Consider the following 20,419-nt stretch of genomic DNA (forward strand, 5'->3'; position numbering starts at 1 on the left):
ACTGCTGTATGTGGTGGGTCCATGACTGGCTTGCCCTTAAATTTTGGGATCTTAGTTGAGTCTGGCGCGGCAACAGCAGTATCAGACGGCCTGCTTGTTCTTTAGCCGCCAGGGCTCTGGGCAACGAGTGCCCTAGGAGAAGCCGGGGTCCCCTGTCGCTCCCAGGAGTCGGAGGCAGATCACTGGCCAGCTAGAGAGTCTGATCACAGCGGTATCCACAGTAAGCTCCGGGGTGGGCACCTGGCCTGACATAGGTCCTTTGCTCGAAGCCCCTTTCCCCTCTGGTGCTGAGGGGCTCTTCTTCTTTTGCTGCTTCTTAGGCACCGACGAGGGGGAACGGTGCTGAGCGGAGCCCAGTGCTGGCGGTGCACTCCATACCGATGCCGAGGTGCTCAGCGTGGGGTCCGAGCAGGAGGGCTCCAACACAGGAAGAAGTGCTGCCTCCATGAGAAGGGCCCTCAAGCGGATATCCTGCTCCTTTTGGATTCTAGGGCGAAAGTTTTTACAGATTCTGTCATTGTCCTTTCTATGGGACTCCCCCAAGCACTTCAAACAGCTGTCGTGAGGGTCACTAATAGGTATCGGCCTGTTGCATGACGAGCATGGTTTGAAGCTGGGGGAACAGGGCAGCTGGGGGAACAGGGCGAAGTCCCAGCTGGGACTCTAACTACCAAACTAACCTAACACTTAACTTAATGGCTAACTAAGTACCTACAAACTATATACAAAGAAGATAGACAGTGGGCTGTAAAGAACCACTAACGCGTTTGCAATGCAAGATGAGATGCTCCAACCAACCATCATGGGCGGTAAGAAGGAACCGAGAGGCTGTAGGGCTGGTGGCACCTAATAAACCAGCGCATGGGTGCGGCACTCAAGGGGGTGCCACAGATGACCCTACAGATATTGCTAAAGCAAAAATTTCCAACGACTGTGCACGTGGGCGTGCACACACCTAGAATGGAATCGACATGAGCAAGCACCCAAAGAAGGAGGAGTGTTAAGAAACAGCATGGACAATAGGAGATGGGTGCTTTTTGGCCCTGCGGAGGGAAGTTAGATTGCAAGAAGAAGGGGTTGACTGAAGAATCTGTTTTCTGGGGTGAGGGATGCTGCAACAGGGAGGATGATATCTGTTGAAGAGCCTGTATTCACAGTTCAGATCTACCCTGAGCTTAGGCCTGAAGATCCAGGGCTGGAAAGGGGACAGACACATTGAGTGTGTGGCCCCGTAGAGAAGGGAAGAGAAGAGAAAGTAAGGGAAAGCAATTATGGAGTGATGCCTTTGTGAAATGGAGGAAGAGGAGAAAAAATAATGAGATGACAAAATGAGATCTGTTTCACCTTGTATTTTAGCTGTGACACGGAGTACCTTCCCAGACCCAAAGAGAGCTCTCTGTAAGCTTGAATGCTTGTCTCTTTCACCAACAGAAGTTGGTCCAATAAAAGACATTACCTTGGTCACTTATTTCTTAGAAAAGAAAGAATGAGAGCAGTTTCATTTATTCATGGTCTTACATTTTCTTTCACCTCCCCCAGCTTTAAAAAAAAGTGTGTGAGGGGGAGAGCTGAAAAAGGGGTAGGGACCAACTATGTGTCACCCGGGGTGGAGGGGAATATATGGGTTGATCATAAATCACAGGAACAGGGGAGGAATAGGCAACAGGCTAAAACTTTTAGTTTAACAATTCATGATTTGTTTCTGCATTAGCGGTACATCCCAACAATGTGTCAGGTTCATTTTCCTTCATCTTACTTCAGTTGCTGCCTCCAAAAATCTGACATACTGAGTGAGCAGTGAATCTTTAAACTGCTTTTGACCTTTCGGTCAAGTGGGCAAAGTGGTATTCAGCTTCTTCTTTCGCATGGCAAGAGAGGTGATTAGCAACATTCAAATATCCAAGCGCAGATTACTGAGTCAGTGAGTATCTTTGGAAGGGCTTAGTGTAAGTCTGAGATGCTGGCAGCAAATGATCAAAGTGGGCACTCATTTAGAGTGGGTCCATAGTTTGTGACTGGTGTTCAGTCACACTGTGTTATCTCTCAGCTTCCAGAGGTGTAAGAGATGACAGCATCTGAAATGAGATGTTTTGAAATGGCTAGGTGTGGACCATTGTTTCCAGGGTAGGTTGAAGCCTGTTATTCAACTTCTTCACCTTCTCATACTATGGTAGGGGAATTCCAACACACAGAGAAATATCTTATAAGACTTCTGGGGAAAATGTCAAGAACAAGCTAGTAGTCGTAGTGTTCACATCCTTTCTTTTTCACTCAGAGCTAGCTTCAACATACCACAGAACTCTGCCCTGGGATAATATTCCAAAAATTTAAGGTAATCATGAAGGTGACCCAAGCGTGATGATGATCATGAACAATTCTTCAGCAAGAATATAGGTTAGAGGTGATAAACAAAATACTTTTCCATTGCACACACTGTTTCCTTCTAGACTTTCCCAGGAAGATCGGTTTCTTGAAAGACTTGGAGAAGATCTAGGAGAACAAGTTGTCACAAACACCCTTTCTTATTAAGGAATAAATGTAACAGTGTTATTGGCAGAACAACCTCATTAAGAAATAGAAAACTGTTCAAAACTGTCTCCTGACCTAAAGAGAAACTGACACAATGTAGGAAAGAGTGATAAAACTAATTTTAAATAGAGTGGCTTAACCTTTCACAGAAAAAAAACAAGTAACCATCAAAGAATGCAAGATAATTCTGGATCTACTTATCACTATGATAATTTTATAGTGCTACTTACACTCAAATGTAAATAATAAAATTAAAAAAAAATCACACATTTAATATCACCTTTGATATTTATTTTAGTATAGGTGATTATGTATAATGCAGTTTCTATTAGTACTATTTGCATCCATTATATATAATACCATCTGTATGCTTTTATACAGAGCAAGAGTTAGACAGAAACAGCTTAAAATTAGTAAAACTATGCACGAAACAGATAATACAACAGATCCGTAAAATATATTTTATAAATAAACTGCTTACCTCTTGGTACCTAGCAACTCCACCATTAACTGCTGCATCTATGACCCCATTCAGACACATTGTGAGTGGGTTTATATTCTGCATCTGTCGGGTCTGACACTGACTAATCAGAGTTCTCAGCTGCTGGTTCTTATTTTCAAGCACTTCAATAGCATTCTCGAGGGGACTCATTTCCACCTGGGGGGAAAAAAAAATCACCAAGAACATGCTTAATTCTCAAATATTTAACAGATAATTTATTAAAGGCTGTTTTTGCTGAATTCTAGACTCTAAACAAGGTTATTATGTATTACTAATTTCTCATATATTTGTAGATAATTCCTACATGCTTGGGTTGCCTTGTGAGATATGGGGTCAAAACCAGAATGACTTAAACCACACAAGCAAGGACCAAATTCCATCAGCAATTCATATTATTTGACTCTGCAAAGCTGGTGAACACCTCCTGCAAAATACTGAGCCCTTTAACTCCTGGTGAAATTAACAGGGCACTCATTATCAGGCCCGGAGTGATTTCTGTGCCTTACTGAAGGGTCAGAGGAGTTTCCCTAGCTGCTAATATATACTGCAAGAAGACAGGAAAGGCAGAAGAAATTTTATAATTCAGTAGCTAGAGTAGAGAATAGACTATTCTCTGGCCTCTATAGCTGTCATCATTTACCAAATGTTACCACCCAGTGGTATTTGAGACAACGCAAGTATGTGCTATGCTAAGCATAGAGGAAACTGTAGTATTTCAGCTATAATTGCTGGCAAAAACTGACTGTAATGGTGATAAAGGTACCTATGGGAGGGTCTCCTGCTGTTTTGAGGTGACATTTTTCATGCAAAATATTGGGCTGTGCTGTATTAATCTGGGAATTTGTGTGTACTGGAGCAGCAGCCACAGTACCAATTAGCTAGCAGATTTTCTCTTGCTTTACACAGAATTGTGTCATTTGATTTATACTAAATTGAGTAGCTGTTTTTCAGTTAGGACTATACCAGAAGGATGAGAGAAAGACTGACAAACAAAATAACAACATAAAAAAGAGTAGATTTTTAAAAGGAAATAATTTGTACAGCAGTAACCCTGTGTTCAATGGGGACTAGTTTCCCATTAGTATTGGGCTGTCTTCTTTGGCAAGAGGGAGAATATTTGCATGTGCCAACCTTCAGGGCTTGAAGCTTGCCAAGTTAGCTAGAGAACTTTAAACAAGAAGGATTATTTTTCAGAATATGTTTTGAATGTATTAGAGAAGTTTCCCTGAAATTTAACTATGAAGAAAAACAATAAATTACAAGCTGTTAGTAATGGGTTGCTACTTTAGACCTGGATCTTACAATGAGCTTCACGTAGGCAGGTTTCTGCACCCATGCAGAGACCCAGTGACTTTAATAGAGCTCCATGCAGAGAGAGGGATCCACCCCCATGGCACTTTTAGCAGAATGGGAGCCCTGAGAATGATTACCTTTCAAGTATACCAAGAGACATGTTAGGCCATAAATATTCTAAGCAGTGAACACTTACCAGGTTCTAAGAAAATAACTTGCTGACTTTCAGTGTCACCTCTGACTATATTTTTCTTGGTTTTTTTGTCTTGAATTGTTTGAATCAATCATAATGATGGTTGGTGGTTCCTACCAGTGCTATTCAGTTATTTATGGGAACTAGATACCATAGAAGGATTTAAAAATCATTTTATTCAGCATAAAAAGCAGGCTGAGATGGATTCCTGCCACTAACAACACTAGATATTACTAATAAATCTTTAAATCTGGTTTATTACATGCTGTACATATAAAGAAGTAACCTAGTTGCTAAGCCAGTATCCAAAATGAACTCGGAAGCAAGGGTCTATTAATAGATCTCTTTATACTCACAACTTCACGTTTTTCCACTTCGAACCAACGGGATATCCCAGGTAAACTCTGCACTAAAATCAATGTTGTTCTTTCCACCCATAGACTCTGCAAAATACAAAAGCAAATTATTTGGAGACACGTGATCTAGAATGCACATTGCTTTTGCCACCTTGCCCTATTTTCGGTGGTTTGTTTGATCTTTTGTTAACTGATGGATTTCTTCATTCTTGTGATATTGAATGGCAGTAATGTGGTAATAGCTAAATCTGCTTAAATGACCACCCAAAAGAATACAATATACAATTTTCTCTTTTACCGTCTAGGACTGACTATTAATTTCTGCTGATCTCATGAGTGGAGGATACTCTTTTTATCCTGGTCTCTGTTCTCTAAATGGACTACAGATGAAAGCTACTCACAACCTAATCTATTGGGAAAAAGGACAGTTTCTAGTTTTTGTATTCCTGAGATAAGGAATAAATGGGAAAAATACTTGTTTAAAAAGAGTGACTCACTCTCCTTTATCAAGTCCTACAATATATCAAAGTGTATTGCATGCATCACCCACAAACACATAATACTATTAAATGCCTTTTAGGGAAATATCTTAAAGTAATTTAAAAGCATTATTGTGACATAAAAGTCTGTTGAATTACAGGGTTCCTACAGTATATAATATAATGCTTATATAAAATACATCAGAGTAGTACAATTAAAGAATCCTAAACTTTCATCAGAATATACAACTGATTCATTAAGCTCATTTTTATGGTGCTTTTTATTACCCTTATAGTTCTTACTCTAAGTTTACAGCAATACCAACATGTGATAATGCACTTTATCCATTTGAATAATTCCCTTATTGAAGCACAAGATATACAAATGTATTTCATATATACATTACTAAGAGATGAATATCTTTGACTAGGTACATATATATATATAACCAGGCAGGCATATGCTGAAAGAGTTTCCAAGTGTCTTGTGGGTCAGTGTTAAGGTTGGTACTGGAAAAGGCAAGAGTGAATTTTCCACACACCAATATTTTTGTTAATAGGATTAATAATAATTTATTTATTAGGGACTAATTTGTGGCTTGGACCTGGATTAAAAGATAGCATGTAGTTGTCATGTCACAAGCTCAGACCAGGAACCATATTGTAACTTAAAGAGTCACAATTTGGTTTCTGCTTCCCCCTTCTTCCGCAGGAGGAATCACCTGTGCCTTATGCCTGGTGCAGATTACTTTACTTCCGAGTCTGTGCCAGTTTAACTGTTTTAGCAAACAGTGTGGGTGCTGCTCTCCCGCTGCAAAGCTATATAGGTAGCTTATGCAGGTAGCGTGTGAAGGGAAGTAAGCGGGCTTCTTACGCGTTCTCACTCACTTGTGCAGATATGTAGGGCAAGCAACAATCTTGCCTTATGTTTGTCTTCCTTATTTTAATTAAAATCTGAAGAGTATGGAAATGACACTTGATTTATCATTATTTGGAGGGTCCATTTAATTTACTCTTATCTAATTCATTCAGCACATAACTACAAATTATCTTATGAACAATGTTATACAGCACCAGTAGTACAGGAAACTATATGGTACTATACCTTGAATTCATTCTCCTTGTCTTTGGTCCCTTTGTGGAATGGCCTGTCGTATCGGAATCTCCAGATGTGATTCACTTTATAAAAACTCTTGATGTTATCTGGGATGCCCTCTCTCTGCAGGACCTCCTGGCTTTCAGGAATTGGTGTCACTGCATAGATCTGCAGATCTACATGTAAAAAGTTAAGGGCCAAACTAACTTATCACCAGCAAAACAAGTAGACTGGTTCCTGAAGCGTTAAGAAATAAAAATTCTGAAAGTTCACATCCTTAAGCTTCCAGACCATTAACTTCTTTTAACAAGTCACATTTACTTCTAAAATGCAGCTATCTAGTATATGGAAATTAAAATATTTAACTATGGATACTCCTTCAGATTTCACCCATAGCCTATGATACCATGCTCTGTAAATCAAGAACTAGAATTATTGCAACTTAAACTGACATACTAGTGCTCAAAGTCTGACAGTTCTGCAAAGTAATTTAAATGAAATCAAAATGTTTAACCAGTGATCTCCTATCAAGGATTTTTAAACAAACAAACAAAACCATGTAGAAACATGAAAGAATGACTGGAAATAGTTTACCTGAAGAAATTATGAATAAAAAAAAGTGTTAGAAGTCAAATTCTTTCCAGATGTAATTCCAATTATTTCAGTGGAATTATATCACACGTGAATTTGGCTGTAACAATGTAATTTTTTTTTAAAAGTGTGCAAAAATTAACTGCAGAGTATGATCTTGTGAAAGTATGGATACACTGTGCTTCTGCCTGAAAGATGGTCTCATCGGGCTGATTGGCATGTTGCATAGCAATGGCATGTGGGAACTCATTCAACATTCGCTGTTGGAAAGCCTCCAGTCTCTCATAGTCATGTCCTCGGCAAACAAACTCCTTATTCTGTACAGAAGAAGCAGAGCTAGTTACATGAAAATAACTGAGTACCACTAAATAAATAAAGACACACACTTTTAAAAGTGGGCTTTTGGGGATGTTTATTGCACTATTTGAACAAAGAAAAAGGTAAGTAACAAAAAGCAAAAGCAGAAAACAAATATATAGAGGGAAAAAGTGATTTAGTCAAAAGGAAAGCAAATGTAATTGCGCTATATAAAATACATTTTATTGCTTGAGGCATTCTGGAAAATCTAATCATTACATATTTCTGTAAGCCGTGATCTGAAAGGCAAACATTGTTTTGACTAGCTGAAAGTATGCACGGGTAATGTAAAGTAATGGATGGTGAAGGGAACAGGAGAGTCATACGTCCTTTGTGCAGTGTACTGAATTTTTTTGCTGGTTAGTCCTAAATCTTGCTTTAGAGATATGCACCTTGGAGAAAGGGAAGGGATAAGAATCCTTCAGAATGCATCCCTATTGCCTCTCCCTCTAAAGACTGCACAGATCACCAGTCTGATATATTCGGCCTGCCCTGCCTTGGGGGAAAGAGAGAATGAGGGTAGCTGAGCCTGTTCCAACTCTGAATCTTCCACATGGCTGCTCACTGTTCCCCTGCACCACCAGGTCAAGTGGGCTTTCTTAAACATTTGTGTGTGCAACATGAACCTCACATAAACCATTAGATGCCAGGAGCTGGAATTCCCAATGCAGCACTTATTGTTTACAATGGTTGTGCTGATACCCACAAGTGCTATGGAAATACTCTTCTTCATCAGCTTCCTATACCCCTGGGCATAGGACTTTAGACAGGGCCTCATCTTTGTATATTATAGGATTTTATCCAATTTATCAGGAATAAATATGCACATTCACCATTTCCCAAGCAATAATGTTAAATAAATTCACTTGTTTTATCTGTATTTTTGCAGTGGTTTTGTTTAGCAGTGTTTGGTAAAAATAATAATCATCTCTGTAAAATCATGAGAACACAAACAGATACCATACGCATCTGAGAGCGCCAGCCTTTCTTGTGAATTGCTGTTGGTGAAATAAACTCTGATATTCTTTGAGTGCAAATACAAATAATAGCTGAGGATACTTACATTTGAAAAAGTGAAGCCCTTTCTACAGCAAACATAGCTAGGGACTTCACCACAATAATTAACAAGCCACTTGCCTTTAAAAAATTGAGGCAGATATAAATAGTAAGTCCTGAAGCGTGCTTGCAAAGCCAACAGAGAGTAACACTGTTCTCTGTACTTTAGCAGTGTTATTTGTAATTAACTCACAGGGAAAAGTATATTAAAAAAGGCGGAGACAAATGTATAGATCAGTAACAACTGAATATCTATCGTGCAGTGATTTTTTAAGTAAGATTTATTCTACCAATTGACAAACCTTGCCAATTTTCCAAACCTTAAATTCTTTATAACCTAAGATTTTAAAATAGATTTGTGAAGATGGCTTGAACCAAGTAGTAATAATATATCCACGAGATGTGTTTTGTGTCACCTCTTTTAAGGGGAAGGAGTTTCATACTATACCTACTAAAAGCAAGACTGTGATTTCCCCTACCAGCCTGCTCAGGCCAATAAGTCCTCCCTTGCAGGCTACCCAGATCACTGCTCTGTTTGAGTGTGTGAGCCGGGGAGTACAGAGGAGCAGACTCCATGAGATTGACGCTGTGGAGAGTGGAAGGAGTCTTTGCTTGTCTCAAAGGTGCCAGTCAGCACAACTGGATCAACAAAAGGGGGAAACTAGTCAAAGGCACCCAAGTTCCATTTTCAAAAGTGACTCAGGCACTTGGAAGCCTAAGTCTCATTAAAAGTCAAGGGGACAAATGAGACATAGGTAGCTTTGAAAAAGTTATCCCTAGTCTGTACTTGGTAAAGGGGTGGTGTTGATTACTTTCCCTAATTGCCCCTTTGCTCAGTAGACCCTTGCCCCCACCCCCAAACACAAACCAACAGGTTTCTGGGAAGTCACTAATAAAAGCAAAATGGGAGTAAGGTTCTTGAGGAAGCGTTGCTCCCCTAGTAGCCCATAGCCGAGGCCTGATCTCCCATTTGTATCCCGAGACACACTTGGAGCTCAAGGTATGTATGGTTTTGGAGGAGCTGTTGTCCATTCTGTGGGAACAAACATCTCACTCCCCTAAAAGAATATTACGAGGCTATCCCATTTAGACAAAACACCTGGAGTTTTCCATCTCCTACAAAGGAAGAACTGGCATAAGACATAATCAAGTTCTCAAGTAGGGGAAGAGAAGATGAATGAAAGCATGACTGATAGAATTAGTGCATTAACTTGATTTTGAATTTACTCACTCTCAAGAAAAATGGAAACTTTTTCCCATAAAATCCAACTCTGAAAAACTCTGGCTCCAAACGTTGTTGATCCATTATTTTATCATACAAAGAGGCTTCCATCATCTGAATAAGATTGAGAAGAAGAAATATATGTTTTATACTTAAAGCTTTTACAGAGAAGAGACTGCTCAGTGCCCCAAGGTATTAGAATCACATTGCAGTTCTAATCAGCAATAAGGAGAACTAGATGACTCTTCTACAGTGGATTGAAAGTTTCCAAGAATTTTTGTGCAGTTATTTTCACTTAGGAAGAACAGATATTACCTTTTGTTTTTGTTTGTTTGTGTTTGTTTGTTTTGGGGTGAGAAATCACAACACACAAATCTCTTAGAATAATAAAGATGTGCATGTTTTTCTTCTTTAATCTTCCTAATTTACCATCTCCATTCTTATTATATACACACACCCACACACAGACGCACACCACCACACCCACACACCCAATTTGAAACATAATCCCAAGTATTCTGCTGATTACTCAAGTATCTAGCTATAACAAGGGCATTTTTATGAGCACAGGGCATTAAGGTTTGGGATTTTCAAAGAATCCTGCCCAAGGGAGTTAGGAGTCTAAATCTAATTTAATATCAATAGAAGCTGAGTACCTAAACTTCCTTGGGCTCCTTTGAAAATTCCAGTCTAGAAAATGTATAAAAATCCTTTCTTTGACCAATATACACACTTGTTGTTTCACTCAAAATATTGGCACAAAGTGACTTGGTTTCATAGTTTCCTATTTGTCTTGATGTGATTCAAGAGACAGGTTCTCCGTCAATATTTTACAAATAGTGATAAAAAGAAAAGGATCAACATTAGTCAGTTATTGATACAATTTTGTTAATTTGCTAATATTGAAGACTTTGGGGGGAAATGTAATCAGAAGTAATATTAATTGCCGCCCTACTTAAATTACATGAAGAAACCTCATTTTTATACAAAGTCAGATTAACATCAACAGTGTATATGTACTGGAAGACTATTTAGCATTTCAGTCTTTCAGATATTCACAACATAGATATGTCAAGAACCAATTAAATAGGCAAGACTAGGGATGTAGGTTTGTCATGATGGGAAAAAGTGTGGCAGATAGCATAATCTTCCCATTATTTGTGACTTTTCTTGTGTGCCTGTGACTCACCCCGGAGTGGTGGCTCCTGTCCCACAAGGCTGGACCTGGCAGCCCATTCTAGGTGTTGTGACATGGCGTGCGGGGTTGTAGCACTGGTCAGGTTTGGCCCAGCTGTCCCTCTGTCATGAATCGGGTAGGAGGAGGTGGAGGGGCCAAACTTCAGTGAGTGGCATTGGGACCTGGTGCATGGGGGTGCAGTGCTGTTCAGGTCTGGCTGCCCCTCCATTGTAATGTGGTGCTCCATCCCGGTGACCTCTCTATTCTTCCTCAGCCCCCAGCCTACCTTCCACATTGGGCCAGGATTAGGGTTGTGATGTCTGGACGGAGGGGTGCTGTTATGAACCGTCAGTGCCCAGCCCAACTGTCAAAGTGAGGAGGAGGAGGAGGAGATGTTTTATTGAAAATCATGGAGCAGTCACAGTAAATTTAGTGACCTGTGACTTTTACTAAATTTACTGTGTCTGCTCTATGACGTTTGATAAAAAATGCTGTGAAAAGGCATTACTAAGGGCAAAATTTTTATGGTAGTACTCAGTTTGCTGCTTCTTATGTGTTTGGCCAGATCTGTCCAATAGAGCAAACTAAACATTAAATATGCTTTTGAGTTCCTAAAAAAACCTTTTAGTGGAACAGGAAACTTCTAATAGGAGAGAGGACAAAACCCTCATTTAGGTTCTGAATTGTTAAATTGTCATTTTAAAAAAAATATCATGGTTCTCAGAAAAATATTTATACAGAACTAATGATCGATTGCTTGGCTTTTCAAGCAATTAGAATAATGAAGGTGGGCGGCTGCTCATAACAGAGCGATTGTGTATAGTGTTAGCTAGAAATATGAATACAACAAAAGTACAGCTTTGTACTCACTCGTGTTAAAAATGTTTTGGATGGCTGCCCAAAATGGAAGCATTTAAAATCTATCCATTTACTTTTATTCTGCAAATATCCCAGAATACTTTATACATATATATCAGGTGTGGCCAACCAGTGGCTCTTTTAAGTTAAAATGTGGCTCGTGGAGCACCCTCATGTCCCCCCCATTCTCCACCTACCAGACTGGGGGGAGAAGGGGCTCAAGGCTTCTGCCCTGAGGCAGGGTGGTGGGGCTAGGGGCTTCTGACAGAAAGGACTGGGGCCTGCTGAGTGTTGGGGAACCACAATTTAAAGGTTCAGGCCCTCCCAACAGCTTGAGTCAGGCCCCCTTCATACCCTCAGGAATCTTTCCCTAGAACTCCCAGGTGTTAGCTCCATGGGGAGAGGCAGCAGCAAAAGCAGCAGCTCTCCCTGCAGCTCCCAGCTGCTTACCGCTGCCATTCCCCATTACCTCAGCTCCCAGCTTGCCGGCTCCAGCAGCTGTCGCACAGGGAGAGGGAGGCACCATGTGACTGAGCGGAGCCAGCAAACCCAGGAAAAAAATGGGGGGGGGTGAACCATGTGCCCCCCCATACATCACCTCTGGCTTCTGCCTAGCTGGAAAGGGGGTGTTGGGGCTTCAGCTCTGTGGGAAGCACCTGCCAAGGCTCAGGGCTTTAGCTCCACTTCTGCTGAAGCCCCAAGCCCCGGCAGGTACGCCTCAGCTCTCGAACTTCTGGAGATTGTCCAGAAGTCAGTAAGAGGGTGGGTAAGTTTGGCCACCGGTGATATATACATTATAGGGAACAAATAAGAATCAAAGGTAAGGATTGCATACTAGTCGTATTAGGCTTACAAGGCCAAACTTAATAGGCTAAGAATCATTTTGTTTAACTCTAATCAAAAGGGAGCTCCTTATTCTGAATGACCAAAATGCACCCGGGTACATTACCCTCATCTTGCTGAGATTTCTGTAGTCATAATAGCTCTCGTACTGCTCTGCAATCTTCCTGCATAAGATGATGCCATTCTCCCAACACTGTAGACAAACAGGTTACAGAAATACAGAGAGGAATCATGCTTTGTGGCAATTTCAAATAGCTTTCCAAGTATCTTCTATTATTGATACAATTTCCCAGTAGCCAACAAATATAAGGCAGACAACACCTGTTATGTGACAATTCACAATATGTTATTAAAGCTCCTTCTTTGTAGGCTGACTGAACTGCACTCCCAGTTACTGAACATACTTGAACATAATACCCACTGTCTGCAGTATCTTGATAAGGGCAAAACTCCTTAACTAAACTTCTGGACTCTTTGAGGCATCAAACCGTATATTTCCAGAGTTAGCAGATAAAAGGAGTCATTTGAGATAAGACACACTGTGCACTGCAGAAGGTGGAGATCACTAATGAAGTGATATCCATCTCCTCCAGCACGGCACATGGGATTTATTCGACTGGTTATATGTTCCTATATAAAATGTATTTTACATATAGAAGAGTAGAAAAATTAGGAAAAATATTCCTTCCTTGATTTTTTTGGGGTAGGGGGACAAGTTTTCAATTTCACAAGCTCAGAGTATCCTTAACTTGTTTGACTCATTGCTAACCAGCATTCAACATTAGTTTTAATTCTACTACTTACAAAAATTTACATGGATATTACACCAGTTACAAAAAATTACAGTGTACCTCTGTATCAATGATTGAGGAGAGAGATTTAAGTAAAAAATTAAGCAGAGAGTATAATTTTAAACCAGATAATATTGGCGGCCAATATTTGTGCCAGTCTTCAGACCAATAAGCAATGGTTTCTGTCTAATTTGGGATAAGATTTCTGAATATTGGCACTATGCTATGGTCACCATTAAAACTTACCAACAGCAGCCTCTGAATATTATCATTAGTATTACTGCTGCTGCAGTTGCTATTCAAGGGAGCCAGCATGGTTCTGTAGATAGAGGACAGGCCTAAGAGTCAGGAGACCTGGGTTTTATTCCCAACTCAGTCACTGACTTGTGTGAATTCAGCATGCTTCTGTCCTTATGTGGCTCAGTTTCCCCATCTGTAAAATGGGGAAAACACCATCTTTTGTAAAGTTCTCTGAGGCTTCCAGTTGAACAGCACTATGCAAGTCCTAATCAACAGTATTTCAGACACCATATGTGGTAATTTATGGCAAATGCTAACTTTTAAATGGCAGTCACTTAAATGGCAGTCACTGGATATAAGAAATAAACACTGCAAAACTGGAGGTGATTTTACAATCCTACTACCCACTCATGATAAAAATCGATAATTAAACCCACTTACCTTTCCCCGGTCAAAGTTCTGGATGATTGTAAGGTGAAGGTACTCTTTGCGCTGCCACTCTGTTTGCATGGGATAGTTTAGAAATTCTCTCAATGGCCGGTCAGACCATTCTAATAACTCATCGTACAGCAATAGTGTGTAGCCAGCCTCTGTCAGACAAGTTACAAAGTGTTATATGTAAACATGAAAAATATAAAATACCTCAAAAGCCATGTTATTTAAACCACTATCTACCATAATATTCTCAAAAAGTTATACCTCTGCATAGAACAACTACTTTACCTAAATCATCATAGGGGGCGCTAGTAGCACAAGGTTGCTCTATACTTCCCACGATAATATGCTGTTTTCAGTTGCTTATAACGTTGCCATACTTTAATTGCTCAGGATGAAATTTCCTATGCTGGCTGTCTACCTCAGGCTGAATATTTCTGTAAGTTTTAGCAAAAATGGCCCAGCCATTACTGAGAATGAGATTAGGGGAAAATATGATGTTTTGCCCATGTTAAAGTTCTTACAACTGTTTTGCTGAGAAGCTCTAGGTCCGCTATGCTTTGGAGTACGGACTTGAAATTTGGCAGAGGGATGGGCCTTTGTGTCAGATATGTGCCTTTTGCCATCCCCATAAAAAATGACCAAATTATAAGACACTGAAAACTCTCAGATGCTCAGTAGAGACATGTTAGAGTGTAGCACCTAATTTCTCCAAAGATGCTATCTACACTGGGCATGTTCGCTGCAAAGGCTGAGCAGGACTATCCCTGCAATTGCTAATCCTGGCTGCTTCCAGGCACCTGGACGGAGAGCAGGGAGACTGCCTCTCCTGTTCTCTCAATGTTCCCTCAGCAGCATGGAGAAGGAGGAGGAACAAACTGATTAGAATGCAGAGGGGTGAGGAGCTGAGCCTGGGGGCAGAAAGAGTAGAGGGAAAAGACTGGGTCAAGGAGACGGGGGAGAAAAGGGGAAGGCTAGGAGCCAGGAAAGAGGGGGAGAAAGGATAGTGGCTGTACAAGAAGACAGACTGGGAGCTGGGGGAGGGGGAGAAACAGGAGAGGAACTGGGACTGGGAGCCAGTGTGGGGGAAGGGGTATGTAAAAGATTGGAAAACTAGAGGAGGGGCAGAAACTGGCAATGTCTAGACAAGGAAACTAGGACTGGAAGGTGGTGGTGAGGTCACTGGCATGAAGAGCTGGGGTAAAAAACCAGAACTTGTAGAGGGGCAGGCTGAAGGGTACAACACAGAAGGGATCAGGGCTGGGAGGAATGAGGGCAGAAGGATCTATGCCCACTAGAGCACACTCCCCTAGAGCCTGCAAAGAAACCCAAGATTCAACATTCCCCTGGTGTCAAAAATATCAGTGAAACCCTCTGGCACAATGTCTCATTCCCCTCTACTGCTGGTCCACATAGCAGTAATAAGTTGTCATCCTCTATCAGCAAAAAGAACAAGAAGTACTTGTGGCATCTTCGAGACTAACAAATTTATTTGAGCATAAGCTTTCGTGGACTAAAACCCACCTTGTTTTAGTTAGTCTCTAAGGTGCCACAAGTACTCCTTGTCCTTTTTGCTGATACAGACTAACACGGCTACCACTCTGAAACGTGTCATCCTCTATCAGTTACTCTGTTAGCTTCAGTTGCAAGAACTGAGATGTGGATCTAAAGGTTCTAACCCAGCAGATGATCCTCATAGTGGAATCTGTTTTTTTGGTTTGCTTTTTAAAAACCTAGGAAATTACACACACACACAAACTGTGTTAAAAGAACATTATTAAGGTTGCAAAGTCAAAGCTCAAAAGTTAGGATATGCTAGAATTAAGGTTGCCTGTGCAATCTTCATTTGGCCCTCCTGTATGTATGCATTAGGATACAGTCTTTAATTACATGATCACATACTATTTTTTTCCTCTGCCTAGTTCAGTGCACATGATGGGCCATGTTATGGGAATGCATAAGGGTTGTGAAGTGTAGGAAACTGTTGTCTGTGGGACCCCTGTTTCATTTGTTGTGGATTTGGAAGGTGTGTAGTGACTGAAGCACAGGCAACCTTAGTTCTGGCATTTCTTAACTTCTGAGTGCTTGTCTTTGCAACTTAAAAATGTTATTTTAATATAATTTTTGCATGTAATTTTATATTTAAGATGTCCAATATACTTATTTATAATTGTATTTAAAACTAATTGCTGTAAGATTGATACAGCTTGACTTCTTTATTGCTAATGAACTACTCAATCTAAATATGCACTACAAAGAAAACTTCTTAGTGTTCCTTTCCTTTTCAATTTCCATCATGGAATGACTTAGCTTTGGAAGATTTCTGTAGTACAAATCTGCATTAGTGAGTTCTTGGACAAATTGTATTATATGTAAGTAACTTATTAACACCACTGGCAGACGTATGTATAAATTCCCCATGCCCCAAAAGAAAGCAAACAAGAGTGGCTGATTTATTATATGGAAAAATCTATCTGAAGAGGTTCAAAGGGTTAAACACTTCCACGAGTAATGGAAACTGAAAGGTTATCTCATTCCAGTTTTGAGGTCTCCGAAGGGGACACACAAGGAACTAGAACATTACATGTTCTACCCACAAGGGGATTAAACGCATAGCCATGACTGGAAACTGTGGAAGGAAAGATTTATGCTAGATATTAGATTTTAAAAGGCCTTTTCTCACAAAGAATTATTAGAATGTGAACCAGTCTTGTAAATCATATTGTGAAGACAGATAAAATAAATGAAAATAAGAGAAAGCTGCCTTCATCCCTGGAACAAAACTATACAACTAGATGAAATAAAAGTGTAACACACTGGAGTGCTGGTAAGAGAGTGAACTTTACTTCCTGTACCCAGGCAACTGACAAGGGTCAAGGTTAAACTAACCTTTTGATGTGTGTTCTTTTCACCGAACATCAATATGTAAACCAAGAGGATGGACCAAATGAATCTTTGCTTTTCAATGTAAGGACTGTTTCTATTCTTTGTCACGGACTGAGGCCACTCGTTCCTTAATCACGTAGTACTAAATAAGACTGACTGAGTGTCATGGCAAAGAAAGAAAGATCTATAGAAAAATGAAAAACTGCCATGGAGGCATTATTTTGAGCAAAATATTCCTTAAAAGAAGAAATGAATAGTTTAAAAACATTAAAAAAATCAGCACAATCAGTGCTTAGACTATATTGGACACACATATAGAAACTAGTGTGTTAAGGATCCATTGACATGCCTTGCTCAGTGGGTTATTAAAACCTGTTATGTAAAAACCTAAAAGCCACAGTTGTGTCACAAAAATCATGTCTGTGGCAACCATATATCTCTAGTTGGTAATTATGCCCAAATTATACGAGAAGTTCCCTGAAGTTATACAGCAAGGTCACCAAAAACTCTCCTCAATACAACCTCTCAGTCCTCTGACACATTAAATATATAGAGGCCAGACAGGTATGGTGGAATTAAAGAAATCCTTTCTCCTTTGTACCTTTGGAAGTCCATGCTTCATGTACCCTGTTCACAACTCCATCTTGCCCAACTGGTCTCCTAATGACTTTTTAATGTACTACAGATTTTGGTATTGAACACTCATAATTACAATGTGCAGGTTACTGAAGAAAAGCTGGAGTTTTTTTGGCTGAGTGGATGCCAGCTGGATTGAGGCCTCTAGTACACAAGGTGGTCAGTTTGGGATTTTGCAAACCCAAAGTATTTTAATACAGGGGAGGTGATTGATCTCCTATTTCCTTCTTCATTTTGGACAGAGGCTAATGTGACATTAAATTCGGAGTGAGGCAACTAAAAAAACAGATACCTACCTGGAACTGTTCTTCGTGGTGTGATGTAGATGTGTATTCTACTTAGGTGTGTGCATGCCCAGCATATTGGAGCTGGAGACCTTTGCCTAACAGTACCAGTAGGGGCAGTGCTCACGCCTTCTGGCCATAGCCCAGCCCCTAGCGTTTTAAGGGGGCACCACCCCAATGCCCTCCGTTTCTTCACATCCAACTTCAGATGTATAGACTCAGATGCAGAGGGGACCGAGGGTCAGTCGTGGAATACACACCGGCATCACAGAATAACAGTTACAGATAGGTAACTTTTTTTTTAATAGATGCAGCAATGTACTCTACTAAGGTGACTCGCAAGCAAGACTAAGAGGAGGTCGGACTCAGTCTGCAGGACTGCCTTCCCAAACGTGCCATTTGATCTGGATGCAGCAATGATGGCATAGTAGTTTGTAGAAGCATGCACAGAAGACCAAGTTGCAGCCCTGCAAATGTCCAACATAGGAATGTCACTTAGAAATGCCATGGACGTCGCCTGGGCTCTTATGGAATGGGCTCACACCTCTTGAGGCAGCATAGCTCAAGCTACTTTGTATGTTCTCATGACACAGGACGTTATCCACCTGAAGACTGTCTGTGAAGAGACCACTTGACCCTCCATTTGGTCTGCATAGGAAACAAACAAATGAGATGAGGAGTGGAAAGATTTGGTCCTCTACAGATGAAAAGCTAATCACCACCTGACATCCAGTATGTGAAGACATTTTTCCTCTGGGGTTGAATGCAGCTTGGGGAAGAACACTGGTGAATATATAGGTCTGGTTCAAGTAAAACTGGGAAACTGCTTTGGATAAAAACTTAGGGTGCAGCTGCAGGGTTAATTTGATTTTAGAAGAGCCTGAACGGAGACCCCTTGGAGAGCAAAACAGATGGCACTTCTTATTTCTCTCACGGCAAACTGGCTGATCATCGAAATACTCCAAACTGCAAAGGCGGACTGCAGGACACTGGCTTCAGGGACCATTCATGATTCTGGGAGAAATTTTGTCTGAGGTGATCTGCCAGGTGATTCTGTATCCCAGGGAAGTGATTGGCTGTGGAGGTAACATCTTCCCCAATGCAAAACTGCCATAGCCTAATTGCCTCCTGATACAGCATGTTGGAGTGTTCTCCCCCCTCACCTGTTCACATAATTCATTGCACTGGTATTGTTGGTGAGGATGAGTGCCACTGAGCCCCTGATGTGATCCTGAAAGGTCTGACAGGGATTGTAGATGGCTTGAAGCTCCAGGACATTGATATGCAGAGAAGCTTCTCGTTCCGACCACAGACCTTGAACTTTCAGCAATCCCAGATGTGCTCCCCAACCTATTAAGGGGGCATTGGTGACTACAGTCTTGGTCAGTGGGGACTGAGCAAAAGGAATGCCCTGGAACACATTATCTTGAATCATTTACCACCATCAGGAGTCCAGGATTGGTGGACAAGCCTGTCCAAGGGATGATGAATCAGATGATAGACAAACTTCACTCACTTCTGAAGAGGATGAAGGTGTAGTCTGGCATATTGGACTAGCTGTGGATCTGCAACCATATGGCCTAGGCTGTGATTAAGGTTTGAGACTGCAGCTCCAGACATAGGTGGGGAATTGCCTGGAATTGGTCAGTTGGCAGAAATGCTCTTGAGCTCATAGAGTCTAGCAGGGCCCCAATGAACTCAATTCTTCAAGTTGGAATCAACCTTAATTTCCCACTTTTTAGGATGAGACCTAGATGATCAACTAAAGGTAGTGTGAAATGAACATGAAAGAGGACTTCCTCTTTGGACCTGCCCTCAATAACCAATGGTTGAGGTACAGGAAGATATGAATTCCCCTCTTCCTGAGGTATGCTGTTACAATCATACACTTGGTAAAAACGCAGGGAGCGCAAGACAGGCCGAAAGGCAGCATGATGTATTGGTTGAGGAACCTCCTGAAGCTTGGCAGGATTGCTATGTATGTGTCCTGAAGGTCCAGGGCAGAAAACTAGTTGTTGTGATTTAAGACGGGGAGAATAGCTAATAGGATTACCCTACAGAATCTCATGTATCTGATGTATTTATTGAGATCGTAAAGGTTGAAGACATGTCTCATCCCTCCCTTGGGCTTGGGGATGATGAAATACTGGGAGTCTCTTGCCACTTGAGTCCTTTTTATGAACTATTTACCAGTGCTTCATCTGCCTTTAATGTGTCCTTCACTGAGACCCAAAAAGCCCCTCATGTGAGGATCTCTGTTGGGGAATGGCCCCCGACAATGGGCAATGCTTGAACCCTAGTGAGGTCACTGCACAGGGCAGCTAATCCCCGTACTATACTAACACTAAACTTAACCTAAGATACTCCTAACTACTATACACAAAAAAAATTAATCAGAAAACAGACTGAAAGCATGAGGTAAAAACACCACACAGAGCTTCAGCTCTAGTCAAGGATGGTGAGATGGAACTGAGGAGATCATGGGGAGGGGTTTGAGCTGCAGGGCACGAGCACTGTCCCTACAGGTACTGCTAGGCAAATTTCTTCGGCTCTGGAGTGCTGGGTGTGCCCATATTTAAGTAGAATACACGGCTG

At 41.0% G+C, this 20,419-nt stretch overlaps 1 protein-coding gene across 4 annotated transcripts in view; it reads right to left on the reverse strand.

The window, feature by feature from the left end:
• The window catches only part of DOCK4 (dedicator of cytokinesis 4), a 410,395-nt gene that overhangs the window by 25,820 nt on the left and 364,156 nt on the right, over positions 1–20,419 (reverse strand). For all 4 annotated transcript variants that reach the window (XM_037888663.2, XM_037888655.2, XM_043549556.1 and 1 more), the window contains 7 exons: positions 14,025–14,173; positions 12,659–12,745; positions 9,684–9,788; positions 7,215–7,356; positions 6,458–6,624; positions 4,874–4,960; positions 3,011–3,187 (listed from right to left, as the gene is read on the reverse strand). In XM_037888663.2, the coding sequence (XP_037744591.1) occupies positions 3,011–3,187; positions 4,874–4,960; positions 6,458–6,624; positions 7,215–7,356; positions 9,684–9,788; positions 12,659–12,745; positions 14,025–14,173 (914 nt within the window). The remainder of the gene's footprint in view (positions 1–3,010; positions 3,188–4,873; positions 4,961–6,457; positions 6,625–7,214; positions 7,357–9,683; positions 9,789–12,658; positions 12,746–14,024; positions 14,174–20,419) is intronic.

The sequence above is a fragment of the Chelonia mydas genome, chromosome 1, assembly GCF_015237465.2.
Source record: "Chelonia mydas isolate rCheMyd1 chromosome 1, rCheMyd1.pri.v2, whole genome shotgun sequence".
Lineage (NCBI taxonomy): Eukaryota > Metazoa > Chordata > Testudines > Cheloniidae > Chelonia > Chelonia mydas.